Source organism: Numida meleagris, chromosome 3 (genome assembly GCF_002078875.1).
Source record: "Numida meleagris isolate 19003 breed g44 Domestic line chromosome 3, NumMel1.0, whole genome shotgun sequence".
NCBI lineage: Eukaryota > Metazoa > Chordata > Aves > Galliformes > Numididae > Numida > Numida meleagris.
This window is the reverse complement of record NC_034411.1, coordinates 22,870,379-22,889,461: the sequence shown is the minus strand read 5'-3', so window position 1 is coordinate 22,889,461 and position 19,083 is coordinate 22,870,379. Positions and strand designations below refer to the sequence as shown.

The following is a 19,083-nucleotide window of genomic DNA, read 5'->3' as shown; positions in this document are numbered from 1 at the left end:
TTTTATGTCTTCAGAAAAAGTTATGCAAAAACATACCTTTCCAGAAAAAAAAAAGTACAACCTCTCATTAGTAAGTTAACTGTTCCAGTTCAACACAGAAACTGTATTTGTGATCCTCCAGTATTGCTGTATCTTAATTGCCTGGGAATCACTCCATTTCCCCACAAAATCATTAACATGCTTCTATTTGTACTTCCAGCTACAAGCAATTTTTCTTCCAGATCCTCATATGCATATAATCAGCTGTTTCCTATTTACTGTGTCAGTCCTTTCAGCATTATCAACAAGCTACTGGATGACTTAATGTAAAACAAAATTATTTGCACGTTGATGTTAAGCTCTGTAAGGATGGGAGAGAAGGGAGGAATAAATATGTATCCATCATCTTGCCAGTAAGTGGGAGGAAAGGGCTCAATTTATTGCTCCTTTCTCAGTATTAAAACCCTTTTGAATACTTTTCCAAGAAAGCCTTTTCTTCCTTAAAAAAAAAGCACTTTTTAAAGCAGTAACAATAGCACAAGATGACGTAAAAGTGAAAAAAAAAAATCAGATGAGATTTCATTACCTATTATCATGCACTCCAGAAGTTGAAGTATCTAGCTCCTCCAAAGTTTGTTGAAAGAGTTCTTTGTTCTCATTAATGAAGTGCCGCTGCATCTCAGACATCTGGGCCATTATCTTCTCCCTGCGCAGCCTAGCAATCTCAGCTTTTCGCTTCCTCTCAGCTTTGTCTTTATCACGTGAACTCTGAAATATTAACATTCAATTAGTATCAATAAGTAGTTAGCTATTTAAAAAACAATGTTAAAATGGACAACTTAGGTTAGCTGCTGCTATATGTAACTTATATTAACTCCTAAGCAATTAGAGTCCCATAAAAAGACAAAATAGTCTACCAAAAAGTTTTGGGGCCTTCTTTTCTTTGGCTTATGTTCAATGCCAGAAAGAACTGCAGATCCAGAAGAGCATGTCCCCCCCTCGACCCTTCACCACATTTTGTATTTCTCTTCCCCTTGAGCGCTCATAAGATAAAAAGGGAAGTGACAGGCATCTCATGCTGCTCTCCCTCTGCACTAGCTGTATTCTTAATTGCACTACCGTCTAAGGTCCGTGTGTTTCTGGGACATCATGTCCAGCTAAATTAAACAGCAGAGCTTATCTGGAATGATCTGCATAGTAAAAGAAATGATATCTGGGTATTTTTAACAATTTTGAGTGAAACTGAAATCGTAAGGAAGAGTTGAGTCCCCTAACTGCTGTGATCAGTAATATAAAAAGTAGTGGTAAACTTGCCTAGGATTTGGAGGCTACAGTATGTAAATCAAGGTAAAAATAGACCTGAAACTCTCCTAATAGGTCTTACAAACAAACAGGTTTGTTTGATCTACACATGAGACAGAACTAAAATTGAAGAAAGCTCTGACGTTTTCCATCTTTGATTCAGAACGGCAATCAGAAACACGGTCTGTTGCTAGTCACAATGTAGACCTGTTTCAGATCAGCTATCTGCCACAGCTTTGCTTTACCTCCTCCATAACGGTTCCTTCAGTCTCAGCCACAGGACTCGTAGAGGAACTTTCTCTTAGTTTCTTAATAGTATTAAAAGTCTGTACGAAAACAAAAACAACAAAATCTCTCACAAACTATTGTGCCATTAACATAACAATTGTGCATACTACAACACTGCCCACATAATGTGTTGTCTTGGATTCCAGAAAAAGGAAAAAAGGTAGCTACAACAAATCAACGTGGAAAATAAGAAAATCATTGCAGTAGAATCAGAAAAGTTTCAGCAATCTTCTTTCCGTGGTTTTCATAAATTATATGAAACAGATTTACCTTCAAAATCCACCTGATCATGTCCTTGTGCACTTCCAGATGAGGCGCATTTTGCAGTGTTTCTAGCATAGCAAGTATACTAGGGGAATTGTTGGGTGCCTCTCCTGGCCCTGAGAAAAATGAGAATGACAAACTCAGCACTCATTACTATCAAAGAAAACAAAAACCAACCAACACCTGCATATATTCAACAACTAAAGAATTCCTTCAACTAATACGTAACTTTCACTCCCCCAAGCATTTTCATTAATACCCTGTGAACTCCAAGAGGTTAGAGGAAACTGTCTTAGAAGTCTTGTTCACCAACTTTACTTACAGGTCCAAATGCACTGTACCTACACCTTGAATGTTTATTAGGTGGCAGCTGCTAGGTCAAACTTGCAATATTGTATTTCCCACCAATTTTCAATGGAAGAATTTTAGTGGTATAATGTCTTAATAGATCTAAAGGTACTATTCAGAAGATACAAAGAAGCATTGAGTAAACAATCATTTATTAAGAACACAGCAACAACTTTTGCAATAGTAGTGTCTGATCATGGACAGCAATCTTTGTTAAAAACGCTACAATTGTATTAAAAATTAGATTCCATGGGAATTGTTCTACTTCTGGATTTCTCTTCTCTAAAAAAGGGATTTAGTATCGCTGCTATCAAAACTACTATCATTGCTACATATATGTGAAGTATGTATATACATGGTCAACTTTTCCTGTACAATTTAAGAATTGTTTTGTGTGTATTTATAATATTGAAAACAATTTTTGATAGATTAACAGCCATACTCTTTTAATAAATACTGTTAGAGAAGAAGAAAATAGGATGGACTGGCATTTTCGTTCACTTAAAATTTGCTCTGCTTATGAAGAAAAGGGCATACTTGATATTTTCTGAGTGAAGGTAAATGTTACAACATTCTCCTCACTGAGATTCTCCAGATGCTGTTTTTCATCTTGTAGTGCCATTCCAATCAAATGCAAAACCTAGGTAAAAATTATCAGGTTTAGTTCTCTTTTCTTTTAAAGCATACATAATCTCTTCACATAGTTCAGGTAATTCATTAAAAGACAAGGAAGTCAATACAATAAAATTATATAAATAAGAACATATTTGAAGTTATTTCTATCTATGTAGCTCTAAAGTTATATTACACAGGATTAACAGTGCGTGTTGGCAAATTCCTGAAACTTCACAGATTTACACACCTCATAGCACTAGTGTCTCTGTTTGCTCTCCTTCTAGTCAAGAGGAACTCAGTACTTTAGGATAAATTTCAGTATTTTCTCATATTTCTTAGCTTTCACCTTAAAAATTGCATGCTATTATCAGAAACTTATGCAAAATTTAACTGACAGAAATTTGAAATTATTAAACCACATTTATTCTAACATTCTACATGTATTGACGGTTGGACGAGATGATCTTAAAGATCTTTTCCAACCTTAATGGTTCTATGATAAATACTTCAGAATAATACTAACTTAACCTTTATGTCAGTGAAAAGCTGTAAAAAAAAATATTATTTCCTTGAAATAAAAATCAAATTACCCTATTTGGCATGAAAGTAGCCTCAATTGCATTTTAAAGTGACAACACTTAAACCTTGGTGGAAAACTCTGTCAATGCTGAGTCAACCGCTTCTTCCATCACAAACAAATTGCCAGAATGCTCTAATACTCCAGATATGCCAGTAAGCAATCTGAATCGACAAACCCACCTAGAGAGCTGAAATACACGCTCCTCCTTTACTGTATGCGTAGTATTAAATAAGGAAGCATACCCTTTGCAGCATGGACTCTGACCAGGCATAGCCATTGTGTTCTACTGCCCACTGTAGTATCGTTCCCATAATGCACAGCATGACATCAGACTGCAGAATATTAACCAGACTTGCAAAAAGTGGGCAGAAAGGAGGCAATGCTGGTGGTGGAAGAGCTGAAAAAGAAATATGAGTTTCACATTTCAGCATATTAAATTTGCAACACCTAAATCAAATATCTGATGTTCCAAAGGCTTAACATTCTAACCCTGCATAGTATACAGCTGCTTGATAAAAAGTATCACAGATAGCAGGCTGTAACATTTGATACTGCTTGTGTGTAAGGAAAGCTGAAAAAAAAAGCTAGCATGGATCAGATTCCTGACTATAATCAGGAAGATAGAAGGGAAATTGCTACATTCCCACCAATATCTGGCTAATCCAAGACATGTTATGCAGGGCAATACAGAGTTTGACAGGTGTTTCTCTTTCCTCCCCTCTTCTCTCGAAGAAAAATACCTGTATCTTCTCTGTTCTGTCTTTTCAGCTTTCTTTGTGCTTCTTCAGCCTGAAATACAGTGATGCCAATATTACTCAAAACCTTCAGAAATAACAATAAAAAAGCATTGCTATTTTCTTTGTTATACTGTTGCTCTTTCTTTCCTCCTTACCCTCTCCTTAAATAAAAGGAGCAAGCTTCCATGTCTTTTTAGTATGTATTACATTCTACACACCAACCTCTTATAAGGCCTGCATTTTTGAAATTCATCTTTCATCTTGAGCCAGCCTGGATTCTTTAGTAGCATAAAAACCATAAGAGAAATCATAAAATGGTAGTATCCATAAAGGTAAGTAAAAATACAAACTGTTAAAGCACTTTCAGTCTAACAAGATGTAAGGGAACCCACACACAAAACTCCTGAAGCCCCACTGATTTCAGCAGCTCTGTATAAGATAAAGCATCTAATGATAGAGAAATCTGAAACAAATTCTGTCGACAGTCTCAAATGAATCAACTTTTAAAAAGCAGCAGTTGATAAGATTTCCTCACAAAGTTTTCTGGAAAAAAAGAAAAAAGAAAGAAGAAATTTAAAGAAAAATGAAAAACAGAAGCTTGAAATTAATTACCTTTGATTGCTCTGCCCTTGAGAAGTGATAGAAATACAGATTGAAATTCTTCGTACATTCTGGTTTTAATTCATACAGCCCTCTGCCAGTTAATCCAGGTTTCCTATCAAGAAATTTGTAAAATTCATGCTTAACCATTCATGCTCAAATGTTAATAACTGATAACTAAAAGAGCTAAAAGCATTGCTCCATGAGCACACTAAAATGAGCATTAAGAATGATGCACTTCAGTAAAGCCCTTGGAAAAGCCCAAGGTGGGGGGGAGGAAGAGATTCACTTACTACTTAGCAAATAGTAATCAACCTGAGTTTCCATGAAGAGACTGTTATGAGACAAATAGCAGCTGGGTACCGAGTTCCCACTGATACTCAAACCTAATTCTCAGCAGTGCATATGGAAATCTCTCTTATGACTTCCATGCTGGACTGCTATATCATCATAGATAAATATTCCTTTTGAGTTAAATTTCACAGGAGCATGGGTCTTTTTCTTGCTTTCATTACGCACCAGTCCCCCTTTCTTCCGTCCTCTCATTCTCACCAATTTAAATATTTAATTTTAAAAGCTAAAATATTAGAATAAAGGGAAACGTACTTGAAACAAGCCACTTCTTCAATTACACTTTCCATTCCTGTCTCTCTGTTCTCCTAAATTGAGTCAAAATGCAAAACAGCGTGTTACTACAGTTCTTGGATTTAAATACATTCAAATAACATACAGCACTAGATGAACGAGGAAAACAGATGTAGAATGAAGTCACATTCATGACACTCCCAAGAACGCTAAAACACAAAATATGAACATACGGTCAGGAATACCATGTCTGCGAAAAACACTTTTAAGAATAATGAATTTTTACTTTTTTTCCCCCGTCAAAATAAACTTAGAACGTAACAGAAAAAAACTGAGCCAGCTTACTCAATGTGACTTAATATATAGTCACTATTTCCAGTTTCTAGGCCTTTAAAAATGAAAAAGAAGATAAAAGGATAGGGCACTGAAAAATGATAAAGTAACCATAAAAGGAGATTAAAAAATCAGCTCAAATCACCTAAAGGTTCTTTTTAACAGTTTTATCCCTTTCCCTCAACGTATATTCACAGCTGTTAACAGGCCAAGGAAAATGTATTTAAGACTGAAAACATAACTAATTGTGAATTTTAGCGTAAATTAGTAGTACTGATGCAGTAAAAGAATAATAATTTTTGAATGTTGACTTCTCTCTGAAATCGCGTTTAAAGATTGCTTAAAAAATCTTCTAAAAAAATCACACTTTGCTATCCTTACAAAAATACTCATACTGGAACTCAAGTAAACGCTTCTATCCATGCAAATAAAGCATTCATGTTTCACAAGTCATCATACTGTGTCCGGTTTCATGTATTTTCAATTACTGATAAGCTTTAAAATACGAGTTTATATTTCTGGGTAGCTCTGGCAACCCACCTGCATACATCTATTTAGGATTTACCAGCAGACTGCAGAGACTGCTGACCAGATGGCCTGATAAGAAACAGCATTAAAGAGAAGAGCTGAAGATCATCTCAGGCTCCTGCCTATTTCATACGCTGTTTCTCCTTCTACAGCGTTTTCCTACCTTCTCTATGACAACTGTTAATCTGTACTCACGTTAACTTTAATCTGCATAATCATGATGCTTCCATTAAGCGGCATTAACTCATGTAGAAAAGTTAATTTTCACTAATTAAACTTATCAAACCGAAGGCTTTGTTTTGTCTTCCAAGTTACTCACATCTTCAGGTAACGCCTTTACTAATTCACTGTGAGCCATCGGCCTGATGCTCAGCTGATGGATGATCTCTCGTTTGATTTCATCTGTTGCATTTACCTGTCCTATGCCAGGACTGAATCTTTCTCCTAGGAACACAAAATAACAGTATTTTTTCATTTTATTTTAGAGTATTTTTAAACATTATTTGTTCTTCTCTTGTCATTTAAAGAAAAAGACTGGCAAATAAGACTCTGCCATGAAACCTTGTGTTACTCCACTCAAAAATTCATTATGGCAATGAAAAATTCATGATGCTAAACTAAGCTAGTTTCAAGAACTACAAAGCACTCAAAGTAGAACTGAATTTGAGATAACGAAGAACGGTCATTCCAGACCATTAAACAAAATCTTAAAAAATGAATTAAATGCATTCTGAACTTACCAACAATCATTATAATGAGGTAAAGCATCTCTTCTATAAGAGTGTTATTTTGCTGAACAACATCCTGGATTAAAGAAAAAGAAAAAGAATTTACATGTTTCGTGTAAAGGTTAAAAAAATCCATATGCTAAAAATATCTTTCTGTGCTTCAAAACATTGCCTTTTTTCACCCTCAGTATTCCCCATTTTACGTTCTACTGTAACGTAGTCACAACTGCCTTAAACTTCTTGAACAATGTGAAAATCAAGCAGCAGCTTCTGACATTTATCATTTTTACGCGTATGATGTTTATGCATATTTTAAACTGGCCAAACTAAATCAAAATAATTACTTCACTATTTTTTAATCAAGAAACTGCACAGATGTAGCACAACAGCATTCAATGTATTTTTGAAAACAAAATCAGAGATTTTCCTATAAAGTCTGCGCATAAGATACCTTGTTAGTATTTTCTGTGCTAAATCGTTTGCCATAGTCTGGAGTACTAAATATCTGATACAGTTCAAAGCGACTCAGCATTACCATCAGGAAGTGGTTTGGATCCATCATAGACACACCTGTCTATTAAAGAAGAACATGATTATAAACTGAAAACAGATTGAGTGTTATTACAAAGTGTTTTATATTCATATACAAAGTTGACACAATATTCTTAATTAAATTCATCTCTCTCTTCCCTTGGCATGGAGATTTAATTAGACTTACTCTTTTAGGACTCCAATAGTGCAACAGCACAGGTTTGAGTATGTAGGGTGCTACGATTTATTAATAATTTTTGATAGCATTTAAGTGCAAAATATTCAGGATTATTCCATCTCTAATCTAAATAAAAAACAGAGAAAGACTTTTATTTGTTTTTGTCTCTACTATTCTGTTCCTGTTGATCCAACTTTTAGAAGGCATAATAAATACCATCTATGATCACTTATTATACAGCATGATAAGTTGTTAAAAAACAAGATTTTAAATTCCCTTTCTCAAAACAATAGAAGATTTCAAAAAGATTTTCCAAACTTCCTGTGAAAAAATACAAATGTCTTAATGTAGCCACACACACACACACACACCTACTGCCACTTCTGAAAACTACTTTCCAAAACATTATTTGTTTATTAAACAAAGTATCTAAATTAGCCGCTTATTTGTTCTTAGTTTACTCTTAGTTTATTCTGCCTTTTTTAAGGCAGAATAATTTCAGTGTAACCGCAGGAAATCAACCCAAATAAGCAGATGCTGAGGATAATTAAAAATCAGGGGTAGAACAAGCCTCAGGGAAATATGTCAGAAACCAGAAGCGAACCAGAATACATGCATTATATTGGGTAGAGCCACATCTAAAGTAAGATTTAAGGGCCTTGTGAAAATATTTTGCTTCTAGGTGAACACCAAGCAGCAGGTTTTAACTTTTGTTCCTCTCAGCATAGAAGTAACACAGACATCTCTGCGTCAGAGATAAAGTTGACTGACAGATTTGAACTTCAAGAAGAGATTTTACAACACAGCAAGAAGGGAGGGAGAAGAGGCAATGTATACATTCATTACATTACCAAAGATGGTTTGAAAAACTTTTGATAGAGCTATAAACAAATGCCCTCAAATCCTGAAGATGCTTGATAAAATGCAAACCGGTACACATAGTTACCTGAAGCATTACTATGTCCTTGTCAAACATCTCTCTCCTGCACTTCACATTATGATAGTAATAAATCTGGAAAAAAACCCACGATAATTACAAACATCATATTTCATGTACATTTACTTTTATTCTAGAAAATCACATGGAACAGATAGTTAGGCATGCCCTCCTCTATTTTCCCAAACTACTGATCCACACATAGATGCCCATTCATATCAGAAAATATCCAAAAACAGCTGGCTGAATATGAGCCACAGTCAGAAAAGAAAGGAATTCCAGACTGTGGGAGCCAAAGTAACTAAACTAAACTCGTCTTATTTTACGATGTTGGCAGCCAGTGCAATTTAACACAGATTTGTTCCTCTCTCAGAAGCTGAAATTTCAGATTTGGTATGTGCCTATAGTAACTTGAGTGATGGTATAATTGTATGCAACTAGAGCTGCCTTTGCTTGAAATAATGACAAAGACATCACCTTACAAAAACAGGCTTTGTTTTTTGTTGTTTTTCGTTTGTTTGTTTTAAGACTAAGAGGCAAGAAGCATCAGCAAGAAGAGCAGCTTAATTCAACCTTCCAGCATGCATACTCTGCAATTATCTATTGAAGATGGGGGTTTATGGGACAAAAGACACACAAGATGCCCAGAGTTGGTTCTAATGCATCTTGTTGCCTTAGAAAGGGTAATCATCTGAATGGGGTATATTTTAATATTCAAGGCACTTTTATGTGAAAGCAATGAATGCGTTATCAAAGATGCACAGGTCTAATTGTTGTTATTTTTGGGCAGCACACAGGAAAAAGGGGAAGGGACATTAGCTGCGTTATACTTTGTAGCTTCTTTACACACAGAGCACCATGCTCACTGAGCACCATAGCAGACTTGAAACAAGAAAAAAAAGCAACTTCTGACTAAGACATCAAAGGTCGGCTTAAAAACAAATATTCAAATAATGCAAGTATTTATTTAAGCGCCTACCTCACACAAACCTTACGGAAGTTAATGCAAGTGAAATTTAAAATCAACATACAAATGAGAGATTTGGGGGGTCTGAAATCAATCTTGGGGGAGCTGTCAGAAAACACTAATTACACAGCTACTGTGTACTTACCTGATTAACAAGAGAGAAGCCATTTCTCCTCCACATCCCTGCATGCACTTGAGCACACAGAACTAAGCATCGTAGAGGATGTTCTATTAACATAGGTGGGCTAAGTTCACTCTGCGTTAAAATAAAACACAGTATTTTGATATGTTTAGAGAATATAAGAGGAAACGGAACTGAAAGGAAGAAGGATGATATTTGTAATAATTAAATGTTTGGGGAATACAAAAGAGAAGTAAATTCAAAGTACGTTCTACAAAGGCTCGATGAGCCTTTTATAATCCACCTAACCAACATTAACCAGCCTCACACAGTATTTGCTCCACAGAAGTACCCCTCAAGGGTTTAGTGTTTATTCTTAAAAACAGTAAGCTTTGTATTTTAAAACATCAACATTGTCAATTCAATAACATTAAGTATTTGTTCTGTTAAAAGACAAGAGGTTTCCATTGCCAGTTACAATTTCTCCTTTATTTTGTTCTTTTTAACCTTCCATTAAAGAAAGGGATCAGTAAGTACATGCAGGAAGGAAAACAACTGAGGAACGAAATTGGAATCCATGCCAAGGAGAAGGAAATCAAGTCCTGCCAGTGGTTTCTACAAATAATTTCTACTATATAAAGAAAGTAACGAATGAAGAACAAAATACAAGCTTTCCATCAGAGTCTTGAATTATTTAAGAGAGCAATGCTGATTGCTTGCGCTCCAGTTATGATTATCCAAATATTAATCTCTTGAGAGATACTATCTACCAAAGATAGTCTTTGTAAACAGTATGCATGGCCAAACAGCCGTTTGTTTTATTTAATAATATCCTACACCTATTTAAGCAATTTCATCTTCAGCATTAATTACATTTAATGAGTATGCTACCTTTAATTACATACCAGGGGTAGCAGCTCTGGAAACTTATACGCCACTTCAGTTTTACTCAGCAAAACATGCAAGCCTACATGAATAAATAGAACAGACGCATATATATTACACACAATAACTAATACTATTCCAAAAGGTCAAAAAAGATCACCTAATATAGTGTCAGACCATTTTCTGGACATAATTACAAATCTGTAAAATTATTATTCTGGAACTACACAGCCATTTGCTAAAGAGAAACATTAAAAAAACCTTCACTTTATGGAAAGTTGTATCTGTATAAAACCTGCAGAGCAAGTGAGTTTTGCCTTTCTTTTGTCCATGCCACATCCCCTCAGTGACAGCCAACTATCCTTGGTTGATCAGGGCAAGTTATCAACGACAGATATCTCATCCTTTCTGTCTGTCAAGAGAATTTTACAAAATACCTCCGGAGCTATAATGAGGCTCTGACAAAATAAATACGTAAGGATTTTCTGGTTTGCTTTGCTTTAAAACTACAAGAGAGTTTGCTTACAGATTCAAAAATAAAATGTTATTAGATTCTAATCTGCGTAATATTTTACTTAAAAACTTCACTTCAGTACCTGGGGATTTATTTTATTACCATTAGACTATATGTTTAGATTAAAACAATATTCCCCCCACAACACAACTGTTAGCAAGTTAGGCCCCATGCAAGTAGAAAAAACACAGTGCTTAATTTTCTGGGGATACATCCCTGACAAATCTGTTCTCTAACAGACTGTTGATTCATCTATTCATTCTGACAGCTAAACAGATTTGAAAACAATCAGTCAACTGCAGTCCATATTTTGTTGCATTTCTTTCGCACCATGCAAGTTACAAAAGCAGCTGTAACTTCCTACACCCACCAGTGACAAACACAGAGGCAGGAGACAATCTCCCCCAGGCCTGACACTAACTTCTCAAATGCTTGGGAACATTTTGCCTTCAGGCTATCAAACTACTAGAAAATAGCTAAAATACACCCTACTCAGGCTCTCAACAGCTGTTGCGTGGTTCCTTATACACACGCAAAAAGCAGATTGTATTTATGCAACATTTTCCATTTCCTGAAATACTTTTAAGCAAGTTTATACCTGCAAGTAAACGAGAAACTGGGAGATGAATGCTGACTTTTTCCTGGGAAACACAGTATCTGATGGTCTCAACTGAATGTCCGCACATACTGAGAACAATAGGCTGCTCTCCATCAGTGAAGCCACTATGACACTGCATCAACACAGCCAGGCATTTCTTGTAAGCTTCAATTAACACTTTTTCCTAAAAGAGTGAGCACAGTTTGCAAAGATTATAAAGAAAGCAGAGCTCTGACAAATAGCACAGCAAACAACAAGAAATCTGACAAGTTTAAATAGGTTTTGGGTTTTTATCTGTATTAACAGTCCTACAAAGCTAAGATAAGGAACTCAATGTACTGATGTGAATTAATGAGGCAGACAAAGACCATGAAATACATTTAGATATGTCTGACCAGGAAAAAAACAACAACCAAACAACAGTTGCAAGGTTTTTGGTTTTGTAATTACGGGAACTTTCTGAAGTTTTTTTATGATCGTGCTAGGTTAGCCAACTTGTACATTAACTGACAGTGACAGATTAAGGCCAGATTGAATATTTAGATATTCTAGGATCACAACAATATTTCACCATGCTGAAGTTCTGTAATGCTAGAACTTGAAACACACATGCAGTAGAAAGCTGATTTACAATCCTGCAGCATTAAGTAGATCCAGCGCACGTTTCTCTACACCCTGTTTTCCGATAACTGTTAACTATAACCTAACAATGTTGTGATGATCACCATTTTTTCACGTGGAAAAAGCATACTTGCACACAGAAGATTTTGACTTACAGTGCCATTATGTGTTTTGTTCAACTTGTTACACACATTAATGTTTGCTTTACCTTCTCATGACCACCACCTCCATTAGTACGTATTCACATGGAAAAAACAATTCAGAAGGAACTTACATCTAAAGCACACCAGTCCTGCATCATTGAAATAACAAGTGTTAATTTCATTTGCAGTGTAAATGCTGCTTCCCATTCCGGTTCCATTTCAATGTGTTGTCCTACTTGACGGGTTATTGGATCCATTCCCTTAAAGAAAAGCATTACACATCTCAACAGCATATCACTTAAATAACTTCACATTAGCCTAACTGCGGTACAGTGGTTACCTACTTTTACAAACATATTACTGCTATAACAAGAATTACTTGGGGCCACCTGGAAAGGAATTATATCTAAACAACACGAAAATGAAACAGGAAGTGGAGGACATAAGAATGCTGGGTCTGGGCGTTTTTCAGGTATTAGCTCTGTTATTAACACCTTGAACTTTCTTTTCAAAGGACGTTTATATACATACATCAATCACCTTCAACATTTATTTTGCTTTTTAAATGCGTTTTCAAGGGATGTATTATCAAATGCAGGTAAGTACTAAATTCAGACTGAGTACCACAGAACCTAATCGGATCTTGGTATAAGAAAAAAGAAAATCAACAGCATGACATGGGAGAAAGCATATTCAAGAGGCTGTCATCAACAGGCGAATATGGCTAAAATACTGAGATGGGTGTGCTACTGAAGTATGGAAAAGTGTGAGTGATTCTGATTCACACCTTACTGATCATACAGTATATCTGCTTTTATAAAAGCTGCATTGCTTTTAAAATACTCCTCTTAACACAGCACATGAAAAGACTAAAAAAATCTCAGAGAAGACATCTACAGCACTGACAATATATGCTTTAATACAAGGATCAACTCTGCTAACACTGAAGCAGTATCTGCATCTTTCACTAAGATGGAAAATGAGTTAAAATGGGGCAGATTTGGCTCATACAATTAAACATGTCTTGTCTGCCCACACAACTCCAAAATAAACCCCAAACTACATTTTTCCTTTCCACTCTTCTTCTTTTACTGCCTTCTAAAACAACAAACAAAAAAATAAAAAAGCTGGGTGAGACATGTTTCAGGGAATATAACCATTCCAGAAGCTATATTGCTCTAAAATTATAAAACAGAGGGTACACTGAATTCCCTCAGTTTTTATATTACGATACCTAACTTCTTGCTATAATCTTAACATGGTGCAAATTTTGTAACACACAGATTTACATACCTGCATACATTTGAGTAACTCTAAGAAGGCATCAAAACCCTCTAGAAACTTGTGTCTCAAGTCTTCCGACCACTCAGTTGGCTTACTTATCAACACATACCTAAGTACATTAGCAACAGATACAAGTGTTAATTTTAATCCTTTCTGTTTTCTCTTTCAATTGATCGAATTGGCACATACTTAACAGACTTACTTGAGATCCAGAATAAGGCTCTGAACACGCCTGAATTTGAAAGCCTGCAGAGCAGTGTAACGTTCAAACTGAAACCTGCCTTGGATGTCACGGTGTCTTAAGTGGTCCATAAAAGTTTTGATGATAGTGGTCATGAGATTTTCCTCTGTTATTAGCATTCGAGCCTACACCAAAAGTACATTGAAATTTGCTGTAAATAACAGACAACTAACGAGAGTTTCACGTTGCACCATCAAGGTAAAAATACATGACATTTCATTCAAAATAGTTACATTGATAATTAAAACAGAGGAATATACTAAAATCAATCTTCCAAATGTACACAGAAGAAAAATGTATTCTAACCAGAAATTACCATAATTCAGATAACTCTCTTCAGTCCCCTTCTGTACAGAAATTTGACTACGATTAGACTCCTGCTAACTTATGCATGTAATTAAAACAAAACATATTATTATCTTTCTTATAATTAACTTAATTAACTTGTACCTCCCCTTAAGTATCTGTTGTCTCTTACGTAATTTAAGTACGAGCCCTTTGGGGTAGTGACAGTTCTTTTGTTTTTCTGTTTACAAAAGGCCAAGCACTATGGCAAACAGTGAGTTTTCTGAACTTCTAATGAGCTATAAAGAGCAACTTCCACATCGAAATTTTGTGAGATGACCTTTAATTCCCATCAATGGCTGCTGCATGTATCTATGTGTTGCAGGAAACAAATCAACACCCATTACAAAGTCCAGCGTTGCCAGATGGCAATCTGGCACACCCAGTCTAACTTAATCCAACCCCACAACAGCGTAGGGGGTGCTAAGAAGTTACTGCCATCTCCTACTTGCAAACTCTTCCAGAACTCCCTCAGCCTGCTGGCTCTCCAAGGTAAACTGTATGAATCTTGCAGTTTTCAGGTCCCATGAGGATGTTATTTAGGTGGCTAGTACATTCAAAAAGATTGGCTCCTCTGATCTACCACAATGACACTGCAGTTGTTGACTAGAGCTTCTGTGTTCTATGGTTGCTAATGATACTCCAAATACAGTTTTTAAAATGCTACTGTGGGGGAAAAAATCTAATGGTTAACATTAAAAAAAAAAATTACTGTCAACACAACAACCAATCATCCCTCAAACCAAACCACCTCAGTTACTTGAGAGCTCAAACTCAAATTACTAACATAAGTTTGAAAATGTTACTGGGGGTGGTTTTAATGTTCTTCAACTTATTTACTCAATTAAGAACGAATGCAAAATGGGTCAAAACCTAGAAAAAAGAATTCTTCCTTCTTATCTTACTTTCAGGCCATCACCCTACCCTATCTTCTATAAAATTAGCCAATAACGATTTGCTCTACCCTTGTTTTGCATGGTTTTGAAATAAAAAAACACATAGAAGTCAAACTGCAATTCTCCTACTCTAAGGAAGCATTTGAAATTCCTACAAAATATTTATACAAATGTATCACCTCATCTGTCAAATGAAAAAAAATTTGAATAATACTAGTTGGATAAATGCAAGTCTGAATAATGGCAACATTCTTATTGTCAGCATCAAAATTAAAAGACTTACACAATATTGCCCTGACCCACGGAAGCAAAATCCTGAGGTTTCAGATTCCCACTAATAACATCCACCTCTATGAAACTAAAAAAAACAACTTTGCTCAATACCATAAATGCTATTGTACTATTGAATTTTAGAGCTCAATTAAATGTGGGAGGATTTAGAAACATTCGTTTTTGAAACAAATACAAAAAATGGCTATGAAAATCAAACTTTTATTTTCAGTACAGCTCCAAGCATTAGTTTGTACTGCAAGCAAAGAGAGACTTTTTTGGCAACTGGAGCAAAAAACAAGCATAAGCTCAAGAATGATGGGCAGTATTAGTGAAGAAGGTGAACCATAATTTTTGTTACAGCGCTTCAAGCAAACTGCAAACCTCAAAGAAGGCACAGTCTGAGTCAAGAACCATCAAATGAGGTGGGGAATCTCATGAGACAATTATTGCCTGTACTTAGGTTGACTGGAAAACTACGATAAACAAAGTGGAACATTTATAAAATTGCACCCAAAAGGTATGCTCTGAAACTGTAATAAGCAAATCACAACGTAGACTTCTACAAACAGAAACCACAAATTGTTATGATGAGAAACGTAAATGTTGTGTGCCTCTGAATAAACATCAAATGCACACAATCCTAAAATAAAAAAGTAAAACGTAATCAAAAATACCCAGCCCAACCTGGGAAGTCAGATCCAATCTTTGCAGTGCTAAACTTCTTTAACTTCTAAACCCATAGTAATGTACGTAAACAGACTGACTCACGTGCAGCAGCAGTGCCCCGCATTTCCACAGTAATGTTAAAAGAAATCTGTGGTCTGGATTCAAGAACCTCAAGTGGCTTTCAACAAATAAAGATTTCCTTTTTTGGTCTTTTAGTACTTACAAGAGAAGGCACTGTGAATATCTGTATCGAGAGGTCAGCAATTGAGAACTCTCTGTCGTGGTCATCTTTCATAAAATCACTCTGCAATCGCTCATAGTTCTATTAAGAAGGAGGCAAAAAGAGGCAAGGAGTGCCAACTATCAGTTTTTAAAAGAAAGACAGGCACTACTCACCAGAGTAGGTACAGTGAAGAGTTGGACAGACAGAGCAGCCACCGACACTGCTCGTTCGTGATCATCCTCCATATAATCTCTCTGCAACTGCCGGTAATTCTAAACAACAAGGGGAAATTCACCTCTAATCCACACTGACCTGATTTTTTTAATTTAAACGTCTGCTCTGGGAAATTTTAATTCCATGATAAAAGGAAGAACAGCTGCTATGGATTATTATACCAATATTTCATACAAAAAAAATTATTAGCTCACAAGTGAGAACTACTCACTCATTTTCACAATAAGGGCTAATATTTTATTTCTTACACATACAAAAAAAATTGTCTTCAGCAGAGTGAGCAGAATTTTGCATTGGTGATTTAAAGCATTTCAAGTACTACTTACTGCAGAAATACCAATCAGCGGAACTGAATTTCAGCACTATTTTTTTGGAGTGTTGTAAGAGTTTATACCTCAGCAACGAGATACAATTAGCTCTCAAGAAGAGCCTGCATAGCTGATGGTGAAGACAATACATGTGAACTACTTTAGTTCTGGGGAACCTGGAAAGTTTACCTTCTTCTCAGCAGATGAGATGCCATTTCAACTAATATTTTAAAGACAGAAATAAAATGCTGGCATTTCATTTCAACTTTCCACGTTCAAAAAAAAAAATTCTGGCAACAGTTCATTTGAAGTTCTACACACTAACTAAACTCTCTTCACTAGATAGTTTAGGCATTTAATAGCTCTTTTAGGAAAGATACTTACTCTTGCAAAACGGATAGCGAAAAGCTTCTTGTATTTCAAGTCCATAAGTAGACTGCTCATGAATAACTGGTGATACACATTTCTAGCTCCTGCCAAGAAACATGAATGATGTATGTCATTATTTTCTAACAGTATACTACAGAAACATTTAGAAATGTAAACTTTTACAGAATGAAGCACGTCTGCACTTCAGAGCAGAAGCTGCTTTGATCAAGTCTCTCAGGTGGTAGCAAAGAATGAAGAGCACAGAAAAATGAAATACTTCAAGTGGCATTATTTATTACTCCTGTACCAAATAATACTCAGCTGCTGAATGAGAACATAAACCTTCAAGTGTAAGGCAAGTCAGGAAGACAAGAATGAAACTGCTCCTCAGAACAAACAGGATTTGGATGGCCTGAGGGGAGCCAAAGGGAAGCAGCTACATGTAAAGTCTTGGGAAACGCAGTAAATTTTGTCAGCTGGAACAACTCCACAAAAAAAAAAAATGAACTTATCTAGCTCTGAATTTCTAATGTGTGTCTGAGCAGTATCCCAGAAAATACTATCAATACCAATAAGAACTGACTGTATGTAGCTTAGAAACATAAGCATGTTTGTATTATTTCTTTCTGTAGGTCATTTAAGTCAAAAGCCATTCAGTTATTTGCTCAATACAGAGTAACTATGGAAAACAGGAAGAAGTAGAGAAATATTAATCTTGAAATAGAAATCTAAAAGTTCAAAATTACATGTTGTTCATGTGAAAGAAGTTATCCTAACAAATTAGGAAATTACCTCGCTAACATGTTACAGTAAAAATGATCACATATGCGGTAAGGGAAAAACATCATGCATAACATTCCTCAGCATTCTCCAAAAGCTTGAAAAAAAAAAAAAGCTCACCCTTCCACAGTTTAGAATCATACAGCATCAGCTTATCCACAAGAGAAGAATTTTCACCTTCTGGTCCCTCCTGTAAACCAACCTGACACAATACTCGACGAAGGCCATCTTAATGAAGAGAAATGACGGAAGTTAGTAATAGCTTCAAACACAAAACTTGTCAAAGTAACGGACATGCTGGAATTTTCGTAAGACACAGCAGAAGAAATCTGGCCCTATTTCATTAACAGCCAGATAACATTTCCTATTTTGCTAATAGAAACACAAATATTTGATACTTTGCATGACGTATACCAGCTTTATAGAACATTAATGAACTTCATGAAAACTGCCAAACAGAATGATTTGCTTCAAAGTTATCAAATATAAATGTGCTCCTTAGAAGTGCTACTTGGCTTATGAATATAAATAATTATACATGAAGCTAATTTTAGGATCATATTTTTCTCATTTAGAGTCCTACCGAAAATAAAAGTTCATATATGACCGTTTTTTCTGTATACTTACTACCCTCTATTACAGTAAAGCTTCTCTATTATTTTGTTTGCCTTTTTTTTTTTCCCAAATGGAAAGCAATAATAATTGCTGCCATATGAACAAACAAGTTATACTGAATCTTCAACACAACACAGACACCCGTATGTTCAACCCAGCTTCGGACTGCAAGTAACTTACTCACTAACAAAATAATATGGCTTATAAGTATTAAGCCACTGTCTCCGCACTCTGCTGAAGATACAGCTTCTTAGGTAGCATTGGCAGTGGCTCAGTGCCATGCATACCATACCGTGCACTACATGGTGCAGTTCTACAGTTTGTGAACTCCTACAGCAAGGTCACATCCCTGTGCACCACAGAGTTCATTTTGACCTACATTACAAGACTGCATCCCAAGGTCTGAAGACACTTTGAGTAGTTGAACACACAGGTCACAGACAAAATATATACGTACTGCTTATTGT

At 35.7% G+C, this 19,083-nt stretch overlaps 1 protein-coding gene across 2 annotated transcripts in view; it reads right to left on the bottom strand.

The window, feature by feature from the left end:
* The window catches only part of UBR2 (ubiquitin protein ligase E3 component n-recognin 2), a 52,559-nt gene that overhangs the window by 17,182 nt on the left and 16,294 nt on the right, over positions 1–19,083 (bottom strand). Inside the window, exons 9-29 of one of the 2 annotated variants that reach the window (XM_021392805.1) lie at positions 18,122–18,229; positions 17,237–17,325; positions 16,484–16,582; positions 13,869–14,032; positions 13,676–13,775; positions 12,514–12,642; positions 11,619–11,802; positions 10,527–10,588; positions 9,646–9,756; positions 8,543–8,608; positions 7,339–7,461; positions 6,900–6,963; positions 6,479–6,603; positions 5,320–5,372; positions 4,726–4,828; positions 4,117–4,165; positions 3,619–3,773; positions 2,719–2,821; positions 1,840–1,949; positions 1,527–1,607; positions 566–747 (exon numbers count right to left, since the gene is read on the bottom strand). In XM_021392805.1, the coding sequence (XP_021248480.1) occupies positions 566–747; positions 1,527–1,607; positions 1,840–1,949; positions 2,719–2,821; positions 3,619–3,773; positions 4,117–4,165; positions 4,726–4,828; positions 5,320–5,372; positions 6,479–6,603; positions 6,900–6,963; positions 7,339–7,461; positions 8,543–8,608; positions 9,646–9,756; positions 10,527–10,588; positions 11,619–11,802; positions 12,514–12,642; positions 13,676–13,775; positions 13,869–14,032; positions 16,484–16,582; positions 17,237–17,325; positions 18,122–18,229 (2,260 nt within the window). Of the gene's footprint in view, positions 1–565; positions 748–1,526; positions 1,608–1,839; positions 1,950–2,718; positions 2,822–3,618; positions 3,774–4,116; positions 4,166–4,725; positions 4,829–5,319; positions 5,373–6,478; positions 6,604–6,899; positions 6,964–7,338; positions 7,462–8,542; positions 8,609–9,645; positions 9,757–10,526; positions 10,589–11,618; positions 11,803–12,513; positions 12,643–13,675; positions 13,776–13,868; positions 14,033–16,310; positions 16,410–16,483; positions 16,583–17,236; positions 17,326–18,121; positions 18,230–19,083 lie in introns of both variants that reach the window. The other variant, XM_021392804.1, reaches the window with a different exon arrangement.